At 48.9% G+C, this 22,353-nt stretch overlaps 2 protein-coding genes across 8 annotated transcripts in view; one reads left to right on the top strand and one right to left on the bottom strand.

The window, feature by feature from the left end:
* GRAMD1B (GRAM domain containing 1B) overlaps nucleotides 1-6,694 on the top strand; it is a 224,202-nt gene extending 217,508 nt beyond the window's left edge. For 3 of the 4 annotated variants that reach the window (XM_054049521.1, XM_054049518.1, XM_054049522.1), the window contains 3 exons: nucleotides 457-572; nucleotides 5,678-5,770; nucleotides 6,607-6,694. The gene's annotated coding sequence lies outside the window, so the exon portion shown is untranslated. The remainder of the gene's footprint in view (nucleotides 1-456; nucleotides 573-5,677; nucleotides 5,771-6,606) is intronic. The other variant, XM_054049519.1, reaches the window with a different exon arrangement.
* The window catches only part of SCN3B (sodium voltage-gated channel beta subunit 3), a 32,440-nt gene extending 10,443 nt beyond the window's left edge, over nucleotides 1-21,997 (bottom strand). For 2 of the 4 annotated variants that reach the window (XM_054049525.1, XM_054049526.1), the window contains exons 1-4: nucleotides 6,528-6,801; nucleotides 2,967-3,192; nucleotides 1,314-1,452; nucleotides 447-542 (exon numbers count right to left, since the gene is read on the bottom strand). In XM_054049525.1, the coding sequence (XP_053905500.1) occupies nucleotides 479-542; nucleotides 1,314-1,452; nucleotides 2,967-3,192; nucleotides 6,528-6,800 (702 nt within the window). In that variant the 5' untranslated portion in view covers nucleotide 6,801 and the 3' untranslated portion in view covers nucleotides 447-478. Of the gene's footprint in view, nucleotides 1-446; nucleotides 543-1,313; nucleotides 1,453-2,966; nucleotides 3,193-6,527; nucleotides 6,802-15,370; nucleotides 15,576-16,784; nucleotides 16,812-21,912 lie in introns of those variants that run through there. The other 2 variants (XM_054049527.1, XM_054049528.1) reach the window with 2 other exon arrangements.
* Nucleotides 21,998-22,353: the final 356 nt, after the last annotated feature.

The following is a 22,353-nucleotide window of genomic DNA, read 5'->3' as shown; positions in this document are numbered from 1 at the left end:
AGTATTTCTGCCTCAGTTTCCCCATCTGTAACATGAGGATAATAGCCCTGTCCTGCTTCACTGAGGTGTGTGTGAGGAGAAATATATTAAGTGCTCAGCTACTGTGGGGCACATCAGTGTCTGATAAATACATTCCTGGCAGAACAAGGCTACAGCACAGCCAGATCTTTTGCTATTAAGATTTTAAAAATAATCTTAATGCACCCACAATCTGTACATGCTTAACTGCTTCCAGAGCCATGGTGGAAGTGTTGGACCCAAAGCAAGCTTGGGATACATAGACCCCTCCCCCATTTCTCCAAGCCTTTTGTCAGGATAACATAACCGCCCCATTTTCCTGCACCTCTCCCCAGTGGTTTTAGGGTGCCCCACAAGTCAGGGAGCAGAATCAGCCACATGTGCACAATGCTCTAGCCACACCCTTGTTTTGTATCAAGCTTGCGTACCTTATTGCAGGTCATGGCCCATCTACTCTTGGCTACTCCTCCACGGGCACAGCACAGTTTTCCTTGTTTTCCGACGGAATGGCAAGGTAGTCAGTCCTACAGATCGAAGGAGAGCGCTCACCACAGGTAAAAAGAACCCCGGGGGGGTGCTAGCTGCAAGCATAAGCTGAGATGCTTCAAGGGAAAGACCAGTTGAGAGTTGCTATCCTTTGAAAGTCCTTATTTTTGGAGGCACCGAGCGCCTGTAACTTGGCACCTCTGACATGTCAGCCCTTAACTGAGTAAAGCGCAGGGTGACTCTCACTGCGGAGAATGCCCCTTCCGAAAAGGTTTTTGGTGTGCTCCTTTCTCAAGGGCAGGTGCAGAGTTTGACCCAGGATAAAATCATAAGAATATTTTCTCCCCACTCCACACAAAGGGCCTTGTTATCTGATGTACAAAGGAGGGACACATACAGCATGGGAATAATCTCCAGCTGTCACACTGGAACTGTCTTTGCCTCAGTCTTTAAAAACAGCGTGTGATGCTTATGATCATGAGTTAGGCAAATTGCAGGCAGGTCCTGGGAAAGTGTCTCCTACACCGTTCTGACAAGGTGCCTTCCAATACCCCAGTTATGGGGCACTGCACAGCTTGGCCAACATGCCTTCACTCTGAGTTGTAACTGTCCCTTGCTAACCTAGTGTATAGCCTCTCTCAGGAGAGATTCAATCCTGCTACATTTCACAAGGATTCTGAGATGCAGCAAGAGAAATGAATACAAGATCAAAATGCTTTTAATGGTGGCCAGATCCCCTGGTGAACCCTCTGAACCACACCCCAGTTTTTTCTGCTGCAGGCGAGAAGCTCTGTAGGATTTTTACTTACGCATTTTCCTGTACAGTCTCCTCTGCTTTGGAGACCTTCCTGTAGCAATAGACCATTTCTATCAGCAGCCACAAGGTGAGGAAAACCAGGAGAATATACATCATAATTTCAGAGATGACAGATGTGAAATCTTCTCCAGCTGTTGGGGAAACAATTAAAATAAATCACTGATCTCTTAGAGGATGGTGCAGTACAAAATTGGTTCTCAAAGAACCAGCCCTCTCCTGTTTTCAACTAGATAGAGTTACCTGCAAGAATGAGCAACAGAAGACACAGGACTGTAGGCTTAGGTACCTCTCTTATTGGAACTAAGGCCAGCAGGCCGAGTGCGCTGCAGAAAATGGGGGCAGGGTCTCAACTGCCATTTGAACGAGTAGCTGTGAAGAAGCTTAGGAGACTGTAGCTAAATGAAGAACAGAGCCTGGCAATATAGCTGCATGTCACCTGAGCAGCGGTCTCCTGCTCCTCTCCCCAAACCAGCTGCCGGAAATGGAGGAAGAAGCTCAACCTGGTCTGAGAGGGGCAGGGTTTGGCTATGGGGAGACTTCCATCAGCTGTTCCACCCTGCCCGCTCGTGGAAATAAAATATACATGTACTCCAGTTTGCTACTAGTTCCAGTTATGTTCTCCTCAGAGCAAGCATATGCATGTAAGCACACACGCCCCCCTGCCCCCCAGTTTTAACCGATCTTATCCTGGATGCTGATTTGTTTTCATGGTGCTTTCTTTTTCTAACCCCTGATGCATTGCTAGATATCCTGTGCAGCAATGAGGTAGGGTGACCAGATGTCCCAATTTTATAGGGACAGTCCCACTTTCTGAGTCTTTTTCTTTTATAGCCTTCTATTACCCCCCCCACCCCCGTCCCGATTTTTCACACTTGCTGTCTGGTCACCCTACAATGAGGTGACTATCAGAAATGAATACAGAATCAAAATGCTTTTAATGGTGGCCAAGAAATAGCAGGACTTGGAGGAGAGAAGGGAAAGAGATTCACAGTCAGGACAGATATGGTGTGGAAACCCTGGCCCACTGAAGTCAGTGACACCACTCCTACTGACTTAGTATGGCCAGCATTTCACTGATTGAGGGGGAAGGGAGAAATGCACGTGAAGAAAAGAGGAATTGCACAGCTGGAGGCAGGAAAGAAACAGAGGGAGATGGAGAGAGATCACACCCAGTGGGGGAGGGAGGAAAAGAGAAGAGGTGGAGGAAAGCCATCACCAGTTTATCAACTACACTGCTGCTGCTCCCTGCGAGAACGGTGTACTTGAGAGCCACTAGGGAGTAGTGTGTGCACTGAGCTGAAAAACAGGAAGCCCATTGCACTTCCTGCTTGGTACCGCATGTTTCTCTCGTTGTTCCCCTGCCCAGGAGCTGCTGGATGAGGCCAGGACACACTTCTGAGCTCTAAAACTGGGACTACGCCCAGCACAAGAGGTGCAGGGTTTCATATTGGAGCCCGTGTCAGGCTCATAAGAAAGTGTGGCTGGGGAAATAGAAGCATCTGCAAATGACCTATTCCTTGGCAGCTTCCCCACCCCTCACCAGGGATACCACTGAAAAGAGCATTGTCTGGTTTGCAATAGACTTGGCCCTTGGCAAGGCAGGTCACACCCAATGGTTCAAAGTATTTCCACCAGTCCTCCGTACCCTCCTCTACCACAGTGAGATGGATCAATCTGGAGCTTGTGAAGAGTGGGCGATGAATCTCAAAGTCAAACTCCCGGGTGACGTTACAGGTGTAGATCCCCGAATCATTCAAGGTCACATTTAATACAGTGATGGACACGTCCTGCATGTCTTTGCTCCCGTTCCACTGTAGCCGGCCACTGAAGCGGCTTGGAAATTCATGGTATACTTTTCTGTATTCACAGATCTGTAGAGAAATGGGGGGGGGGGGGAAAACAGTCACCTATCAATTTGTGGATGCATCCTACTCCCCACCCTGGGATTCCCCTCTAGCTAGGAACAGTTCCCAGCTACCAGGTGGTTTAGAGTTTCTCTTCCTGAAGCATCAGGTGTTAATACTTCTAGAGATCTCCAGATGAAGAGCACTAAAAACACTTTACAAAGACAGCAAATAGAATTATTTCCATTATACAGGTAGGGAAAATGAGGCACTGATAGGCAAAGTGACTTGTCCAAGATGAAAGCAGGTCCAAGGTAGAGGCAGGAATAGAACCCTTATCTCCCAGGCTAGTGCTTAAGTCCATTGGATCATGCTACCACATTAAACACAAACAATTGTTTGTAAGCACTGGAAATTGTGGTCCAAACGAAGGTATTGGAAAAGAAAACTGAAAGTGTGATGATAAATATAATGGCTTATTTACACAGGGGGACAAAGCTCCAAGCCTGTATTGGTGGGTCCTATGCTTCCAGGCAGATTCAGTGGCTTCAGAAGCTCACTAAGGCCTCCTTTTCTCAGTACAGTTTCTTGAGCTACTTTCATCACAGGACAGTATAGGAGGTAGAATACCCACAGTCTCTGTTGCTCCTTAGAGCTCAGGAGGCACAGCTTGGCCTCCTGCCTGGATCAAAGTCTGCTTCCTTTCTCAAGGGAATCTCTGTAGAGCATGGGGGGGGAGGAGGGAACCACCCTCTATCCCAAGTTCTAGCCCTAGGACCCTAATGGTAGCAGCTGTTGGCTGCTTTACCTTCACCACTGACGCTGCTTTGATTCTCTGGGCCATTTCCTAGTAGTCCCCTTTTCCTAGCTTCACCCTTTCCTCAGAATTCAGCAATGTTTCCTCTCCTTCTACCTGGGCTTCTCTAGAGAAGAGAAGAGTGCGAAAGGAGAGCTTTTAAGCAGTATGAGTGGGACCTTAATTGGTTCCAGCTGTCTCCATTAGCCTAACAGCCTTAATTGAGGTCAGGTGCCAGCATTAGCCTAATGACCTTAATTGGTTAAATTGGCATCAGGTGTCTTGATTGGCCTGGAATAGCCTTTGTTTGGCTATCCAGGGAACAGGGACCTGCTCATTCTGAGGCTGAGATACCTGCTTTCAACTACTCTCTTCTATCTTTCTGGTCTGAGTCCATCACAACAGCCATGAGCATTGGAGTCCTGATTTTCACCCTGCGCTGAACTGGGCCTCCCTTTCTGCACGCTCAGCTTTATGAGTGTAAGTTGTTCTGCACTGGAGGTCATGAATGGGTGTATCCATAGAGCCGGTCCTTCTGTGTCTAAATGTCCTAACTTGTGCCCATGAATAATTGCAGATGCAAATCTCTCCCCACTACTATTTGCACTCACAAATTGCAGGTGCAAGAAGGGAGGCAAGTGTTTAAAAATCAGATTCACCCCCCTCTACTGACAGGCATATGGGCTCCCTATTGGAAGCTCAGATGAGAAGCACCGAACGGTGGCTTAGGAGGTTGGTGACAGCATATGGACCCTCTTGTCAGTTCCTAGTGGGCAACAGTCCATACTATTAAAACACCCCCTGAGTCACTCATTAGCATGCTCAGCAGATAAGCCAATCCTCAATTCCCTTCTCATCCTTCCAAGTGGTCCCTCCAGATCAGAGCTCAAAACAGTGGGGACGTATCTGGAACTCACCATTGCCACTAGCTTTGTTTTCTGGATGAAACAAAGACTTTGCACATATGAAAATATGCAAGAACTGCATATAGTCAGGCCTCCAAGTACTCAGGACTAAGAAACCTGTTGCTTCTTTTCCTTCAAATCCACATCCCTCTATTTTAACTCATTTAGAAGGACAGTTCCAACATCCCCCCCAGACAGCCTTCAAAGGAGCACACAGAGATAGTGTAACCATGGTTCTTGAATCAGGTGATGGAGTAACTTTCATAGGGATATCACTGTGCCATCATCATTAAAACAGCAGGTGACAGAGCTATGTAGCGGTAAAGCCTGGCCTCGGGGAATTCAATGGCTATAATTCTGTGGACTTCAATAGGATGAGATTTGACTCTTAGAGAACAATCGTTGGGCATGAAGGCGAGATCTCGGGGTTAAATTCTGATGTCAGGAATTGGGACTCCTAAATTCTATTCTTGGTTCTGACATGGCTTTCATATGCCTCCAACTGTATATCTAGACTGTTCAGCCAACTACCTGGCACATCATAATGGGTAACAAGATGTGGCAGTCCAGCCTCCAATATTCTAATTGTGCACTCTCCACCCACGTTTGACTGTTTGCATCGCTACCCTGCAGTCACACTGTGAAGTTTGAGCGAAGCCAAATTACTGTATTGTGGCTGTTCCTCTCGCAGTCTCAGCCAGCAGTCTGTTAAACCTACCCTGTTTCCCCGAAAATAAGACAGTGTCTTATATTAATTTTTGCTCCCAAAGATGCGCTAGGTCTTATTTTCAGGGGATGTCTTATTTTTCAGAAATGAAAAATGCCTTATTATCGGTGGATGCCTTATTATCGGGGAGGTCTTATTATCAGGGGGATGCCTTATATTACAACGAGAGGCAAAACTGTAAGTAGGCCTTATTTTCGGAGGATGTCTTATTTTCGGGGAAACAGGGTAGTCTAGGATCTGGGTTCTGGGGGAAACACATCAGCTGCCTTCTCCTGTAAGTAGCATAAAGCAAAACAAAATTAGGCAAAATGCACAATGCAAGCTTGCACTCTGCCACTGACCAACTCTGTAACTTTGGGCAAGTCAGTTCACGTTTCAGTGCCTGTTTCCCTCTCACCCTTCAGCTGCCTTGTCTATTTAGGCTGTAAATTCTTTGGGAAAGGGCCTGTCTCTTACTATGTGTATGTACAGCACCTCACACAAGGTGGTCTTGCGCTCCATTGGGCCTTCTGAGTGCTGCTGCATGACACATAATCAACTCAATTTATGGATCAGTGATATTAGGTGGAGACAGTTACGAGACAATGTTTGCAAAGTGCTTTGATATCTCTGGCTGAAATGTGCCATATAAATGAAAACACTGTAGTGCAAGGGTGGGGTTAAATAACTGAAGGAGCATTGTCATTTTCAGTATTGTGTGAGTGGCCTCTGGACATTTCTGTCTTCCTCAAATCAAACTTCAGATGTGACACACAACCCAAATTACACTTGTTTTTCTTATCTTCCTTGTGTGACCTTCACCAAAACCGTACCATAGAACCCAAGTTAATGTTTTCCCAGGCCTTTTTACCTCGCTCCCCCCATACATTCCCTGGCCATTTCCCACATACTAAGGGGTATGGTAGCAATGAATTAGGTTAGCAAATATACATACCAGCTCATCTTTCCCCGCTTCAGTCTTGTAGAACCATTCCACCACGGTGCTTGCAGAAACCTCTTCTCTCTTCATGCAGGAGATACAGAGCAGCTTCATGTGACTTCCTTGGACAGCCTCCGTCTCTGATGGGACTTCCACACAGACTGGAGAACAGACGCCAACTGAAGACCATGGGGGGCAGAATAGCAGCAGATGGAGAGAAACACCGGGATAGAGACGGAGAAAAACAAATGATCTGTTATTCAGGTCTCTTCTTACTATAGATCTCATAATAAACCTCAGTGGAAAACCGTCTGATTTATTACTAATGCTCATGGACGATGGCTAAAAGTCTAAACTGGCAAGTTTTACAAACCTTCCTTCTCCAAGCTGAACTATATAAGTACGTAATAATTAACGTGTGATTGCTGCGGGCAAATTCTTCTTGGCAGCAGCTGCTTTGCCACATTTTAAGTCCCTTTTTAGAGTAATTAATGCTACTTTAGAGAGGAAGCATGTAGAGAACTCTGAGATTCTCTCCCACCCACTAACACTTAAGCATGTAGAGAACTCTGTTACAGCACTTACTGAATTCTGTATTAGAACAACCTCTGAATCCAGCCTCTAGGAGCAATTGTGCACTAAGTGAAGCAAGATGAATGTTTCAGGGTGATGATGTGTCCAAACCTGACAATTAGAGTTCGCTAGGCTCAACTCTTCCAGTTTTGTGGTTTTGTAATTTTTATTTAAGCATAAGAGGCTTGGAGTCAGGCAGAATTGGCATCTGGGTAAACTATAGATTCGGTGTGTATGCTAGCCAAAAAGGCTTTCAATTAGGTCAACTCAAAAATTGGCAGGTGTGAAATATTTCCCTCTGTAACAAGGCAGAATGCTCCTACTCATCAAATGCTGCTATGACATAATGTAAACCCATGCTGCCCTGGGATGGGCAATATCATTTCTAGTGTCTGCTTTATATATGTCTTCGCTCTATCACGATGCTGACTGTTACCTTCATCCTCTTTCCTATACATGGGGTCTGGACTTGCCTTTTGCAGCTGATCCACCTTAATTAAATATTATTTTGGCTGACAAAAGCCTGCACTGCCCTCCGCAGTCCTGTGGTTAGGCTATTCACCTAGATTAGGAGAGCCATGGATTTAAATTCCCTGCTATGATGAAGGACTGCAAAGAGCCTTGTCTCCAACAACCCAGGTGCATGCCCTAGTTTCTGTATAGCGTGATCAGGGGCTTCCATGCTTTTGCTTGTAGCTTGACGCTGTTCCACATTAATTAAATATTGCTTGGGCAAAAGCAAAGACAGCACTCCCTCTAGAGTGCAGGGATTTGGGTATGTCCTTGGGCTGTGGAAGAGGCAGGTTTACATGTGCTCTCTATTTGCCTTAAGAAGGGCTGTGGATAGATGTTGACTGCAGCCTTGGTGGGTGTGCCTGGGGCTTTGCTGGTTAGCAATGGGGGGGCTCCCTAACTCTTGCCTGTGGATGATGTTCCACGTTAGTTAAATATTATTTGGGCTAGCAGCTAGGTAAGGCTTCCGCTGTAGTCCACTGATTAGGCTATGTGCCTGGGCTGTGAGATGATATGGGTTCAAATGTGGCTGCATGTCACTACCCTAATACAGTACAGTGACTGGGACAGTTCTCCTTCTTGCCTCTTGAAGCTGTTCCACGTTAGTTAAATGTGCTCTGGGCCAGCCTCACGGCAACCCTCACTCTCTTGTCCAGTGGTTAGGATACTCGCCTGGGTTGTGGGAGATCCTGGTTCAAATCCCCCAGCTGCTTGTTCGGCAGGGATTTGCACAGGGATTTCCTGCCTCCTAGGCGACCGTCCTTTAAGGTGGGCCATCCTTGTCCGAACCCCCTCTCTTTCTCAAGAGGCCATTGTCTTCTTGGGCCGGAGAGGGGATTCGGACAGGGATCGCTCACCAGTGACTCTCCCCAGGAGGTGGCGGCCCCCAGTTCACACCCCTCAAAAGAGCAGGGGAGTGCCCTGGGGTCTGCCACAACCTGGGCGTGTATCCTGATCATGGTGGACAAGAGAGAGAGGGGGTTTTACTGCTCAGCAGCAAAGCCCCTTTAATTAAAAGAGCAAGAGGCCCTGTGACAGGCCTCTTGCTGAGCTAGGAGGAGGTCTCCTCTCACACCCCACAGGCCCTCCTGTCCCGCAGAGCAGGGAGTTGAACCAGGGTCACTTGCAATCCAAGCGAGCACCCTAACCCCTGTACCATAGAGGGATGTGAGAGCTTACCTTGCCCCGGTTAATATATAGTTAAAGTGGAACGCTTGAGCAGTAAGAGATTGAGATACTCATCCCTTCAAAACCACCATGGAAGGGATCTGAACCTGGGTCACTCACAATCCAAGCAAGCACCCTAACCCCTGTACCATAGAGGGACTTGAGAGTGTCTCTTGCTCCGGTTAATATATAGTTAAAGTGAAATGCTTGAGCGGTAAGAGTTTGAGACGCCCATCCCATCCCAGGGAAGGATTTGAACCAGCACCGCTTTGCTGCTTGGGTAAGTAGCCATACCACAGGACTACAGCGGGACTCACACACAGCACCTGGCCGAATTCTCATGTAATATTGATTGAATGTGTCCTACCTTCAACAGAAAGCACTGAGGGAGACCCCACAGCCCAGTACCCCCAGCCAGGGACTTAGGCCATTCGGTTGAGAGGTAGGCCATCAACCTTCAAATCCCTTCTCAGGGAGCATAAAGGGGATTTGAACCCACACCTGCCACTTTGTAGGGGAAAGCCTCTAAACCTCTGGACCACAGAGGGACTTGTGGTGTCAGGATGGCCCAGTGACTGTTTAATTACCTAATGACATTGGCCCACCTTCAATAGGAAACACTGAGGGAGCCAGCACATTGGAATACCTCCTAGCCCAGCACTTAGAGCATTCACTTGCCAGGTAAGAGATGAAGGTTCAAATCCTGTCTCAGGCAGCATAAAGGGGATTTGAACCCCAACCTCCCACAGGTTGACCACAACCCCAAACCACTAGACCACACAGGGCTGCTTGCTAAGCTTGCGACCCAATGAATATGTAATGAAAGTGGAACAACTGCAGCAGAAAAATTGGATGCCTCAGCCAGGCTGCAATGAGAACCCCTCTTAGTCCAGCAGCTGCATGTTCATTCACCTTGGAGGCAGGAGATGAATGTTCAAGTCCCTTCTCAGCAAGCTGAGGAAGGAGTTGAACCTGCCTCATCCACATGCTGGGTAAGTACCCAAGCCACTGGACTAGAGAGGGATTCATGGAGCAGGCCTGGCCAGTTACTACTGAATGAACATGGCACAGCCTCGACAAGCTACAACGAGCGAGCCTCCTCAGGCTGGCCTTTACTTCGGTATCGGGCTCACGCTTGAGAGAATGCAGAGCCCCCTTCAAATCCCTGCTCATCAGGCGGGGAGAAGGAAATTGACCCAGCATTGTCCCCTCCCAACCTCTGCTTGCCGGCCACAGCCAGTAACGCCTCAGATGACTTAGATGCCTGACCCACTTCGTGTGAGATGGTTAGGGACCTGCCGAATGCCCCGCAAAACAGCCCAGGGAGAAGGAGGCAGAGGCCTCCCATGCAACTTTTAACCTCGTGGTTAGGGGCCTCGCCTGTGATGGGGGTCGGGGGCTGCTTCAGGTTCAGCTGGGAAAGGAGACAGTTACGGTTGGCTCTGATAGAGGTCTAGACAATCATGACTTGGCTGTAGAACGTGACTCAGGACGTGTTATTTACCCCTTCACGCAACGCAAGAACCAGGGGTCACCCGCTGGCATTAGTAGGCGGCAGGTTTAACCCAAACCAAAGGCAGTACTTCGCCCCGCAAGGCACAGTCAGCCCGTGGAACCCGTCGCCAAGTGACATGGGGCGGGCCAAAACTGTAAGTGGGTTCGAAAAAAGCTTGAGAAAGTGCGTGGTGAACGGGTCCATCAGTAGCCGTTAGCCAAGACCGTCAGAGACGCAGCCCCGTGCTTGGGGCGTCCTTAGCCCGCTGAATGCCGGCTACTGGGAGGGGCCGACGGGACGGATTGCTTGATAATTGGCCTCTTCTGTGCGTTGCCTTTGAAGCAGCCGGCGTTGGCCACTGTGGGAAGACAGGACAGTGGGCTAGCTGGGCCATTGGTCTGATGCAATCTGCCCGTTCCCATTCTTAACTCTCCCCTCCGCCTGATGAGCGCGAGGGATTTGCAAAGGGCTCACCTACCGCCCGGCTGAGTGCCCTAATCATTGGGTCCTGGGCTACAGTGATGGGAGCGCCCTCAGTTGAAGCTGTTACACTTTAATTAAAGGCCCCTGGGCCAGTTAAAGGCTGTGGCTCCCTCTCTGATCCCGTGATTAGGCTTCACAGAGGGGCTATGAGGATGGCGTGTTCAAATCCCCTTTCTCCCTGCTGGGCGGGGTGGGGGGTTGAAGAGGGCTCTCCTACAGCTATGTTCTGTGGTTCTGTGGCTCTAGCCATGGGGGTCGTGTGATCCCTTCCTCTTGCTCGTGAAGCTGTTCAACTTTAATGAACTATTATTTGGGTCAAAAAGCCCAGCACCTTCCTGTGTAGTCCAGTGGGTAGGCTACGGGGCTGGCTTGTGGCCGCTGTGGGTTTGAATCCTCTCTTTGCCCGTTGCAAGGGCCTCTGAAAAGATATCACCAGTAGTTCTGGGGTGAACAGGCCCCTTGCTTTTTGCCCGTAGAAGGAGTTCCATGTTAATTAACTATTGTTTGGGCAACACCATAGCTGTCATTCCTTCCCTGGTCCAGTGGTTGGGCTGTGTGTGTGGGATGCATGTGCTGTGGGTTCAATTCCCCCTGCTAATGCTAAAAAGGCCTTGAGGTCAGGCCCTATTGCAGGCCTGGTGAGTGTTCCCTGCCTTTTTGGGGGCGAGTGGGCGGTTACCCTCTTGCTTGTGGAAGCTGTTCCACTTTAATAATTAAAGGGTTACTCGAGCCCAGGCTGCCAAGCTTCCCTCTGTAGGCTGATGGTTAGATTGTGTGCTTGGTGTGGGGGAAGATGTGAGTTCAAATCTCTCCTGGTGCGTGTGCGCTTGTCTTTCTGGGGTAGTGTTGGGGCTGCCTACCTTCTTGCCTTTCCAAGCTGTTTCACTTTAATTAAATGGTATTTGGGCCTCATTCTGCCCCAGTATCCTCTGTAGGCTGATGGTCATGCTATGTGCCTGGGGTGCCAAAAATGTGGGTTTGAATCTTGCCTGGGGTGCGTCCCCTGACCTTTACCTAATGGTGAGGGGGTAGCCTCTCTCCTTCTTGCCTGTTGAAGCTGTTCCACTTTAGTTAAATGTGCTCTGGGCCAGCCTCACTGCCACCCTCACTCTCTAGTCCAGTGGTTAGGATACTCGCCTGGGTTGTGGGAGATCCTGGTTCAAATCCCCCAGCTGCTTGTTCGGCAGGGATTTGCACAGGGATTTCCTGCCTCCTAGGCGACCGTCCTTTAAGGTGGGCCATCCTTGTCCGAACCCCCTCTCTTTCTCAAGAGGCCATTGTCTTCTTGGGCCGGAGAGGGGATTCGGACAGGGATCGCTCATCAGTGACTCTCCCCAGGAGGTGGCGGCCCCCAGTTCACACCCCTCAAAAGAGCAGGGGAGTGCCCTGGGGTCTGCCACAACCTGGGCGTGTATCCTGATCATGGTGGACAAGAGAGAGAGGGGGTTTTACTGCTCAGCAGCAAAGCCCCTTTAATTAAAAGAACAAGAGGCCCTGTGACAGGCCTCTTGCTGAGCTAGGAGGGGGTCTCCTCTCACACCCCACAGGCCCTCCTGTCCCACGGAGCAGGGAGTTGAACCAGGGTCACTCACAATCCAAGCAAGCACCCTAACTCCTGTACCATAGAGGGATGTGAGAGCTTACCTTGCCCCGGTTAATATATAGTTAAAGTGAAATGCTTGAGCAGTAAGAGATTGAGATACCCATCCCTTCAAAACCACCATGGAAGGGATCTGAACCTGGGTCACTCACAATCCAAGCAAGCACCGTAACCCCCGTACCATAGAGGGACTTGAGAGTGTCTTTTGCTCCGGTTAATATATAGTTAAAGTGAAATGCTTGAGCGGTAAGAGTTTGAGACGCCCATCCCATCCCAGGGAAGGATTTGAACCAACACCACTTTGTTGTTTGGGTAAGTAGCCATACCACAGGACTACAGCGGGACTCACACACAGCACCTAGCCGAATTCTCATGTAATATTGACTGAATGTGTCCTACCTTCAACAGAAAGCACTGAGGGAGACCCCACAGCCCAGTACCCCCAGCCAGGGACATAGGCAATTCGGTTGAGAGGTAGGCCATCAACCTTCAAATCCCTTCTCAGGGAGCATAAAGGGGATTTGAACCCACACCTGCCACTTTGTAGGGGAAAGCCTCTAAACCTCTGGACCACAGAGGGACTTGCGGTGTCAGTATGGCCCAGTGACTGTTTAATTACCTAATGACATTGGCCCACCTTCAATAGGAAACACTGAGGGAGCCAGCACATTGGAATACCTCCTAGCCCAGCACTTAGAGCATTCACTTGCCAGGTAAGAGATGAAGGTTCAAATCCTGTCTCAGGCAGCATAAAGGGGATTTGAACCCCAACCTCCCACAGGTTGACCACAACCCCAAACTACTAGACCACACAGGGCTGCTTGCTAAGCTTGCGACCCAATGAATATGTAATGAAAGTGGAACAACTGCAGCAGAAAAATTGGATGCCACAGCCAGGCTGCAATGAGAACCCTTCTTAGTCCAGCAGCTGCACGTTCATTCACCTTGGAGGCAGGAGATGAATGTTCAAGTCCCTTCTCAGCAAGCTGAGGAAGGAGTTGAACCTGCCTCATCCACATGCTGGGTAAGTACCCAAGCCACTGGACCAGAGAGGGATTCATGGAGCAGGCCTGGCCAGTTACTACTGAATGAACATGGCACAGCCTCGACAAGCTACAACGAGCGAGCCTCCTCAGGCTGGCCTTTACTTCAGTATCGGGGCTCACGCTTGAGAGAATGCAGAGCCCTCCTCAACTCCCTGCTCATCAGGCGGGGAGAAGGAAATTGACCCAGCGTCTTCCCCTCCCAGGTACTGACCTCTGCTTGCTGGCCACAGCTAGGAACCCCTCAGGTGACTTAGGTGCCTAACCCACTTCGTGTGAGATGGTTAGGGACCTGCCAAACGCCCCGCAAAACAACCCGGGGGAGGGAGGCAGAGGCCTCGCGTGTAACTTTTAACCTAATGGTTAGGGGCTTCACCTGTGATGTGGAGGGGGTGGGGGTCCTGCTTCAGGTTCAGCTTGAAAAAGAGACAGTTAAGGTTGGCTATGATAGAGGTCTGTACAATCATGAATGCAGTAGAGAATGTGAATCAGGATGTGTTATTTACCCCTTCACACCATGCAAGAACCAGGGGTCACCCGCTGAAATTAGTAGGCAACGGGTTTAAAACAAACCAAACACAGTACTTCTTTACACAACGCACAGTCAGCCTGTGGAAGTGGTTGCCAGTTGATGTGTAGGCAAAAACTATACGTGGATTCAAAAAATGAATTAAAAAAGTTCGTGGTGAATGGGCCCATCAGTGGCTATTAGCCAAGACAGTCAGAGATGCAGCCCCGTGCTCTGGGCATCCTTAAGCTCTTGCCAGATGCTGGGAGTGACCGACAGGGGATGGATCGCTTGATAATTGCCCTCTTCTATTCATCGCCTTGGAAGCATCTGGCATTGGCCACTGTCAGAAGACAGGATACTGGGCTAGATGGATCATTGGGCTGACCCAGTATGGCCATTATTATGTTCTTAATTTCCCCCTCTGCCTGATGAGGAGAAGGGATTTGAAAAGGGCTCACCTACCGCCTGGATGAGTGCCCTAATCATTGGGTTATGGGCTACAGTTTTGGGGCACCCTCAGTGTTGCCTCTTGAAGCCATTCCACTTTAATTAAATATTATTTCAGCCAGATAATGGGTGAGGCTCCCTCCCTCGGCCAGCTTCTTAGGTGGGCTGTGAAGAGCTATTGGTTCAAATCCCCTTTCATAGAATCATAGGGTTGGAAATGACTGCAAGGGTCAAATCTTTCTGCCTGTTGAAAGGGGATTGAAGAGTGGTCTCTTGCAGCCCATATGTGTGCCCCGATGATACAGAAGTAGCTTCAATAAGCCAGGATTTCAATACTGTGTTGCTCTGGGGTAAATATTGGGACTAGCAAGACTACGTCCCTCTGGTAATTTCCCATTCAGACTTTGACAGCACCATTGGCATAAGCACTCATGGGAAAATCCAAAGAACATGTTGGACATTTCTTGGCACCAATGAGACATTTCCAAAAAATACACACACAAAAAAATTGCCACATTTGTAAAAGCAGCAACAACCCTCTAGATTTCATAAGTAAATTGAAATAATTGCAATACAAATTCTCTTTGATTTACATGAACCAGGGGTCACCCGCTGAAATTAGTAGGCAACAGGTTTAAAACATCAATCCATATGGTCTGCATGCTTTACGTTTATACGCTTTCAGTCCCTTAGGAACAACTGAATGTTCAATCAACATATATAGTATTTTAAAACAAGAGTAAAGAAGAATAAGTAAAGCACACACAATTACTATAGAAAAACACGGTTTCTGTGATAAGGCCACTTAATAATATCCTAATTGATGCAATTCACTTAATATCAATGCTATTTCCTTCTCTCTGTCAACCAAACTAAAAGCTACTATTAGGGCTGGATTTTATTGGAGCGCGCCTTGGAGGAGGCTCTCTGGGAGAAGCACGTCTTTAGAGAAACATGCTACAGCAGCCAAGCTCAGGGTTGCTTGGAGGAACCCAATCCAACCCCACAAAGAATGGAGGCACCTACCCCATATAACCAACAGGACCGAAGAGAGACAGAAACCCGTGGCGAGAGCAGCCATGCTTCCTAGTGGGGATGCTTCTCAGGCTGGATAAAGGCTCTTTCCAAAAAGGATCCTTCTCCCCACGCCACGCCGTGCCCAGGTGCAACAGGGTATCAGGCTGCCAGCGGATCCGTGCTTATCTGCTGTGATCGGTCTGCGGGGATCAAGCTAGGGACACGGGGGAGGGAGGTGTGGGAGCAGGGAGCTCAGTGTGAGTTTAAGATGCCATTTTCTTGTGGGAAGAAGTCCATGCAAGAAGCTGGCTTGAACCCCAAAGGGGCTGGCGTCAGCACCACGGACAGGTCTCCCGGGAGCCGGATCGCTACCCCTCAGCCCCCCACCGAGCGAAATCCTGGACAGCTCCACTCAGGAGGCGCTGGGTAGCCTGCTCCCTGCCGGGGTCGGTTGCAACCCTTCCTCCTCCTCCCGGCCAGCGGTTGTTGCTAAGAGCAGCGCACCATGGAGATGCAGGCTCCGCGCACGGCACCCGGTGCGGAGTGCCTGAGGGACCGGCTTGGCGCACGCAATGCAACAGTCAGGGCCGGGGGAAGGCAGCTGGGTCCCCCCCCTTCCCCAAATCAGATCCGCCCAGACCGCCCCAGCGCCCGGATCCGGCAGGGTCTGGAGCAGCGGCGGCTGGGCGGGGCGCGCCCCTGGCCTGGGATCAGCCGGCTGGAGGCGCGTTTCTCTCCGCCCCTCCCGCGGGCCAGGTGCATCCTAGCGCCGTGGAGCTGGGCAGCCTCCCTGCTACACACGCTCCCCCGGCAGCATCAGCACCGAGCCCAGCCTGCCCGGGGGACGCTGGCTGGAGCCAAGCATGCGCAGACACCTCCGTTCCTCTCCCAGCCAGAGAGACAGACCCCCACCCTCGTCATCAGACAGCAGCTTCCCATGGAGAGTCAAACCTCTGCTGGTGCCTCACCTGCCCTGTCTTCCCCCCGCCCCAGCATCCTTCTAGACACGCCGAACCCGCCCTCCAGACTAATGATAATGCCAAAGCTTTCTAGCTAATAGCTAGGGCGCATCCCCCCTCCTCGCCTTTAGTGCCATCCTAGCAGAGCAGTAAGGCCTCCAATAACAGCGAAATCCTTTTTCTGGAGCAAGCCATGCACTCAACGATCAGCGTGAGCCTGTGCTGCTCGCTCTGAAAGTAATCCCGACAGGCGAGGTGGGGGGTGTTGTGCGGTAGCCTGCGCGCCTGTCTCATTTCTGGGCATCGCCACCAGAACTGCACGAATTTGGCGCTTGCATGTCACACCACGTGCCGTCAGTTTAATCTGCTCGGATGTTTCCCCCGCCTGGGGCTTTTCACCGAGTGCTCTAGAGTCATCCGAGAGATCACTAGCTTTGCATTTATTCTTCCCCATCTGCACTTACAGGGCAGCTTGGCAAGGAGAGCTGGAGATGGTAGCATCACCCGTCCCAGCCCCAAAATAAAGCCGAGGGAGGAGACATGAGATATTTAGCCACTGGCAGGACATAGGACGTCCTCACCCCGTGAGGAGCTTAATTCTAACATTTGGAAGGCTCTGAAGGTCATTAATGTAACAGTAGGAAATACTGGGAAATCCTCTCTTCTCATGTATCAGCCTGTTCCCCAGCAGTTAATGCCAACAGCAGGCTGGGCTCTCTGCTCTTGGAGGGGAGCCACAACACCCACCATGTATTCCTCCAATGCTGAAGAGCACCCAAGGTCACAGCTGAGCAGATCTGGGGAAAGCGGATGCTCATTAAATGCTCCCTCTTTCTTTTTGTGTTTCCCTTTTTTCCCTTCTTGGAAGAGGTAGGATAGGGAGCAGCTGCTTCTCTGGCAGCAGGATGAGAAGCACGGTCCTTTTAATTAATCCTACTGCGCCCAGAATCATAGGTGTAGTTTGACTTCTGTATGAGGGGGGGAAGGGGAGGGAGAGGAAGGCAGCTCCAGTAAGGCCAATAAGGCCACAGCCCTGTTGTGCTAGACAATATCCCAAAACATAGAAGGTGCTTGTAATCTAACCATGTATGGTGAGTCACGTGATGCCCTGTGCTGAAGTAGTGAGGGATAAGAAGTCCTCATGTTGTTCCCAGATAAGAGGTTCCTTCTAACCCACCCCCTCAGCCAAAGGATGCCCTTCTCCAGTTTTATGACACTTGCAGACTGAACAAGGCTCAGTGGGAGGACAATTCCTAGCCAGTAAGACCTGCAGCACAAGGTAAGACATAGTCCATCACACTGAGCATTAAACCACCGGCTCGGCTCCCTCAGTGCCCGGGGGCATGCTGCAGACACAATAACTAAAGGCATATCTACATCAGAAATTTCCTGGAATTCCAGTTTAACTCTTCATGTGAACGCTCTTCTTCTGGAATAATGATGCCTTTTTCAAAGCAGGCTAAACTAACCCAGAAAAAGCCAGAATAAAAGCATTCACATGGAGAGTTAATCTGGAGTTAATCAACTCTACTTTAATCAAGAATAATTTTCCCATGTAGATGAGCCCCAAATAAAGGACACAGGATAAGGAGCCAGACATTGCCGTTCTCCTAGAGCAGAGGTTCTCAAACTGGGGGTCGGGACCGCTCAGCGGGTCGTGAGGTTATTACATGGGGGGTCACAAGCTGTCAACCTCCACCTCAAACCCCACTTTGCCTCCAGCATTTATAATGGTGTTAAATATATAAAAAAGTGTTTTTAATTTATAAGGGGGGGGTCGCACTCAGAGGCTTGCTATGTGAAAGGGGTCACCAGTAAAAAAGTTTGAGAGCCACTGTCCTAGAGATATACAGGATTTGTCCCCAGTTCACCTGCCACAGTCTAAATTATGCTTAGTGGAAGGATGCTGTTTTGTAGGGCTTTTTATAGACATTCAGAAGCTACGGAATAATGTTCCTGGCTGTCTCATCTGACAGCCATGTGTTTGAAAAAGTGCAGTGGAATTAACATCTGTTCTCAGCAAGCCAGGTGCACTGCTGGAAAAAAACAAGTCCCTGCAAAACACAGGACGCTTGAAATAGCCAAGCAGTATTTCATGTGCGATAGCTGCTCCAATTGCAGCCGCCTTACAGAAGCCTGACAGTGAAAGAAAGGAGGCCTGCCTGAGAACATGCGATTAAGAGGAAACAGAGAATCAATAGCGCTGACTCAGTTAGCAGCCGCTAATTGGCTGTGTACTTTCCTATTCCTTGGTATGGTCCCTCCATCAGGCACCTGACCTAGATACATCTTCCTGGGAGGAGGTTTCATATGAATGAAGCCCTCTTTCAACCCTAACCCTAGATTCCCCAGCTTGGGAGGGTGAGGGTGCAGAAAGCAGAAAAACGTGTCTCGCTGGACTTAATGGTATATGGTCAGCAACAAATGACTCATTAAATAGTAATCATGTGCGGTATTCCAACCATTGCCATTTTCAGGCTTAAAGCACTTTGCAGTTATTAACGAATTACGCCTCTGAAGATCCTTGTGAGGTTGGTGTTCTTACCTCCGATCTACAAATGGGGAAGCTGAAGTGCAGAGGGGCAACGTGGCTTCCCTGAAGGAAATGGGTGGCAGAGCTGGGAACAGAACTTAACATGAAAATCCCTGGGCCAAATGGGCAAATGGAGACTGAATTCCTCTGCCCAGCTTTGAGGGTGGTTGTTCCTCCAGACGTCCAGTAGGTAAGATCCCTTCGTTCTTGCTCTGCCCATGCTACAGACTCATCTTCTTGGGCCTAGTGGGGACTTATTCTTAAGTCCTCACTTGTTTTTAACCTCATGGGAGACAGAGAATAAACACCTCCCGCATGCCAACTGGAACAGCATGCAGCCAACTGGTCACCGCAGCCCAGTTTCTGCCACAGCTGGAGAGTGATTCCATTTCTGCTACACCTAGTTTTTGTCTGCTTGTCCGGGTTTGCTGAGAAAGAGCCAGAGGATACACACACCTTAACACAAGCATGCCCCTCCCCACCTGCACACGCACACAGAGTAAATGAAGGATGCTGAGGCGGGCGTGGGTGTACCCCAGAGGGATGCTCTGCAACAAGCAACCTCCCTGCCCTTTCAGACATTCCGGTGGGGACTCAAACATTGAGGGGATACAAATGCTGAATGCTACCAAAAGCAGCGCCACTTACCATGTCGGGGTTGCTATGGCAACCCACCCAGATACTGCAGCACAGGAAAAAAGACGGAAGCTTTTGTGTCAGCATATTAAGGTCAGGAGATAAAAATAAATTCAGCTTAGCTGCCCCCCCAGCAAACTCCCTTCTTCATTATGCCCGTTGGGCCAGGACATGAAAGGGGCAGTGCAAAACCTGCATGGCTTGCTACTGTGTAATGGCTGTCCAAGCAATGCTCCCCGACCCTCACAACAATCACATTAATGTGCTTAGACTGAATTGTTATCCTCATTTGGCAGACAAACATCAGACGGCTCCTTCCCTGAACAGCCTCTCCTGGCTGCCAGGAGACAACACAGACCTAAACCTGTCACCAACTGCTCACAGTCAATCATTCCAACATCAACACCGGAACAGCACAATGGCCAAATAGCAAGAGGTGATGGCAGTGCTACCTCCTGATGTGTAATTAATGCTGGGGAGAATGATCTGGAAGGAAGAGGATCAGATCCCCCGTGTACACACGTACACCACTGTCCTTAGAGCGGAGTCTATAATTGGGATGGAAGCAGTAAGGCTCTATAGAAATGGAATAGGGCCAATGGGCATTATTTTCAAAAGCTACAGGATTTAATAGAGAATGGCATCCTTTCCACGGTCTTTTAAAAACACAGTATTCTATAGCAGGGATCTAATTCTCCAGTAGCTTCTGTAGGACGATTTGAAGTTTACAATGCGCTATTAAATCTATAGGTTTTTTTCATTCACAAGGTTTTAGATGCCTTCTCCACACACAGCCAAAGCTACATCCCCATCACACACCCTCCTACCTGCAGGGCTGCCACTGTATTCTCCATGCATGTACATATTACTAAGCCTACATCTCCATCACACGTAAGTGCCACTGCACAGTGCTATTTCTCCATTCTTCCTGCACACACAGCTATAGCTTCATCTCTATCAAATCCATGTGCACCACCCTGTATTGGCTTCCTCTGTGCTCTCCAGATAGGTACATATACCCTTGTTTGTCTCTCCCTCACATTTGCTCATCTCTGCATGGGGTGTATCTGCATACTCTGTACATCTATCCACCCAGGGCTCTCTCTCCATCACATACAGCTGCAAACTACACAGGGCTTCACCAGCCTTCTCCACACGCATTTATATACCCTGGACTCCATCTCCATACTCAACAGGAAGATAACTGTATTTTCCATCACAAACACACCCAGGACTATCCTCCATCGCACACAGATTCTGCATGTCTCTGTTCTCGATACACTCCCTGAGCAGCACTCTGATTTTAGAGTATGCTGCCCTAATTTGCAGACCAGCCAGCTCTACAGGGGCATCCAACTAGTGTCATCCCTTTAAAGCCAGCCGGTCCTTTTTAAAATGCAGAATACCTGCTTTCTGGAGCCCTTAGGATGCATACGGAAAAGTGCCTTTGCCATCCTCGCCTGTCAGAGGAAACATAGCCCCAAAGCTGCATCCATTCACAGCTGGCACTGAGCACTGTTTTGCTTTCAGGACTGAATCCACTTAGCGCTGAATATTGTATAATCCTCCCCTATGTGAGCAACAGGAAACTTTTCTGGCAAACAACAGTCCATCTGTACAGTGTGTCTTTAACAATGTTCATAATGGCACTCCCCTTGTGATAAAGGGATCCCCGAACTCAGAAAAGAATCACACACAGTTAAGGATGATCGTGGTTCAGCTTTTCAAATCAGTCTGTTGGATTTAGACACATTACAACAGAAGATGAATTTATATCCCCAAGGACTGCTTTGAAAATCTTCACCCATTCGTCTGGAACAGACGCTTCCTCCACAGCATTCAGGAAATCACCTCACTCCAGCACCTCTGATAGCATCCAGTGGCTTACATCTGAATTGCCACTTTACACTTTTACCCAGGCCAGAGTCTTTTACCATCTGCGGCACCTTGTTTTCAAGTGCATTATGTTCCATGTTGCTCCATGTAGGAAGGTGCCACCCTGAAAACAACAAGACCTGGTATTGCCCTAGAAAGGTTGTAGGCATCATTCTCCGGACACAAAAGCTGCCAAGAGCAAAGGTGCACTCATGCATCTCAGTGAGACCTGAGAGGCCCTAAATACAATCAGCAGTCCAATGAGCTGGTGCTTTCCACAGGGATATGCAGAAAGCAGGTCAGTTATGATCACGTAAGGTTAACATATTTCAGGCCTCTCATCGCTTCATTTACCCTTTGGTAGTGGATGACAACCCATTAGCATGTCAGAGCTCTATGCACATTCATTCATACTTGCTCATTTGATTTTTGTGGCATTACTATTGGAGAAAAACAGCAATGAATCAACAGCTTCAATTATTTTAGCAGCGCAGTGTCTGCATTTCCATACACAAAAGCTTGGTCAGCAACAGCGGAATATTCCTTACCTTGCACTGGATGGGGAGTGCGGGATGTTGCATTCTTTCTTTAATTGTATACAATGAGAGAATTTCCTTGCAGATCCCGAAGAATTGATGCATATCTCATGAAACTCATTCACAAAAATCTGAAAGTGTCCCTGGTCAATCACATGTAGGATTGGTTCATCCTGAGTAAGTCTGGTTGCAATTCTCTCTACTGTCTCACAGGGCACTCCTGGGAAAGAGGAATTTATCTTCCATCTGAAAGGATAAATATATAGAACGTCAGACAGGATGCAAGAGCTTGTTTGGAGGGAGCAAATGTTTCTTTCTGCAAACCAGGAAAACATCTGGGACAAATTCACAGGCCATACATAAGGTGGTGTAAGTTACATATCATTCATGAGTTTAAGTGAGTCTAAACTGTGTAGTTTACAGAATAAAAGGCATGGAATAGAAGGAGGTACA

Source organism: Malaclemys terrapin, chromosome 15 (genome assembly GCF_027887155.1).
Source record: "Malaclemys terrapin pileata isolate rMalTer1 chromosome 15, rMalTer1.hap1, whole genome shotgun sequence".
NCBI classification, from domain to species: Eukaryota; Metazoa; Chordata; order Testudines; family Emydidae; genus Malaclemys; species Malaclemys terrapin.
Note: the sequence above shows the minus strand (reverse complement) of the source record. Positions and strands in the feature narration are given on the sequence as shown.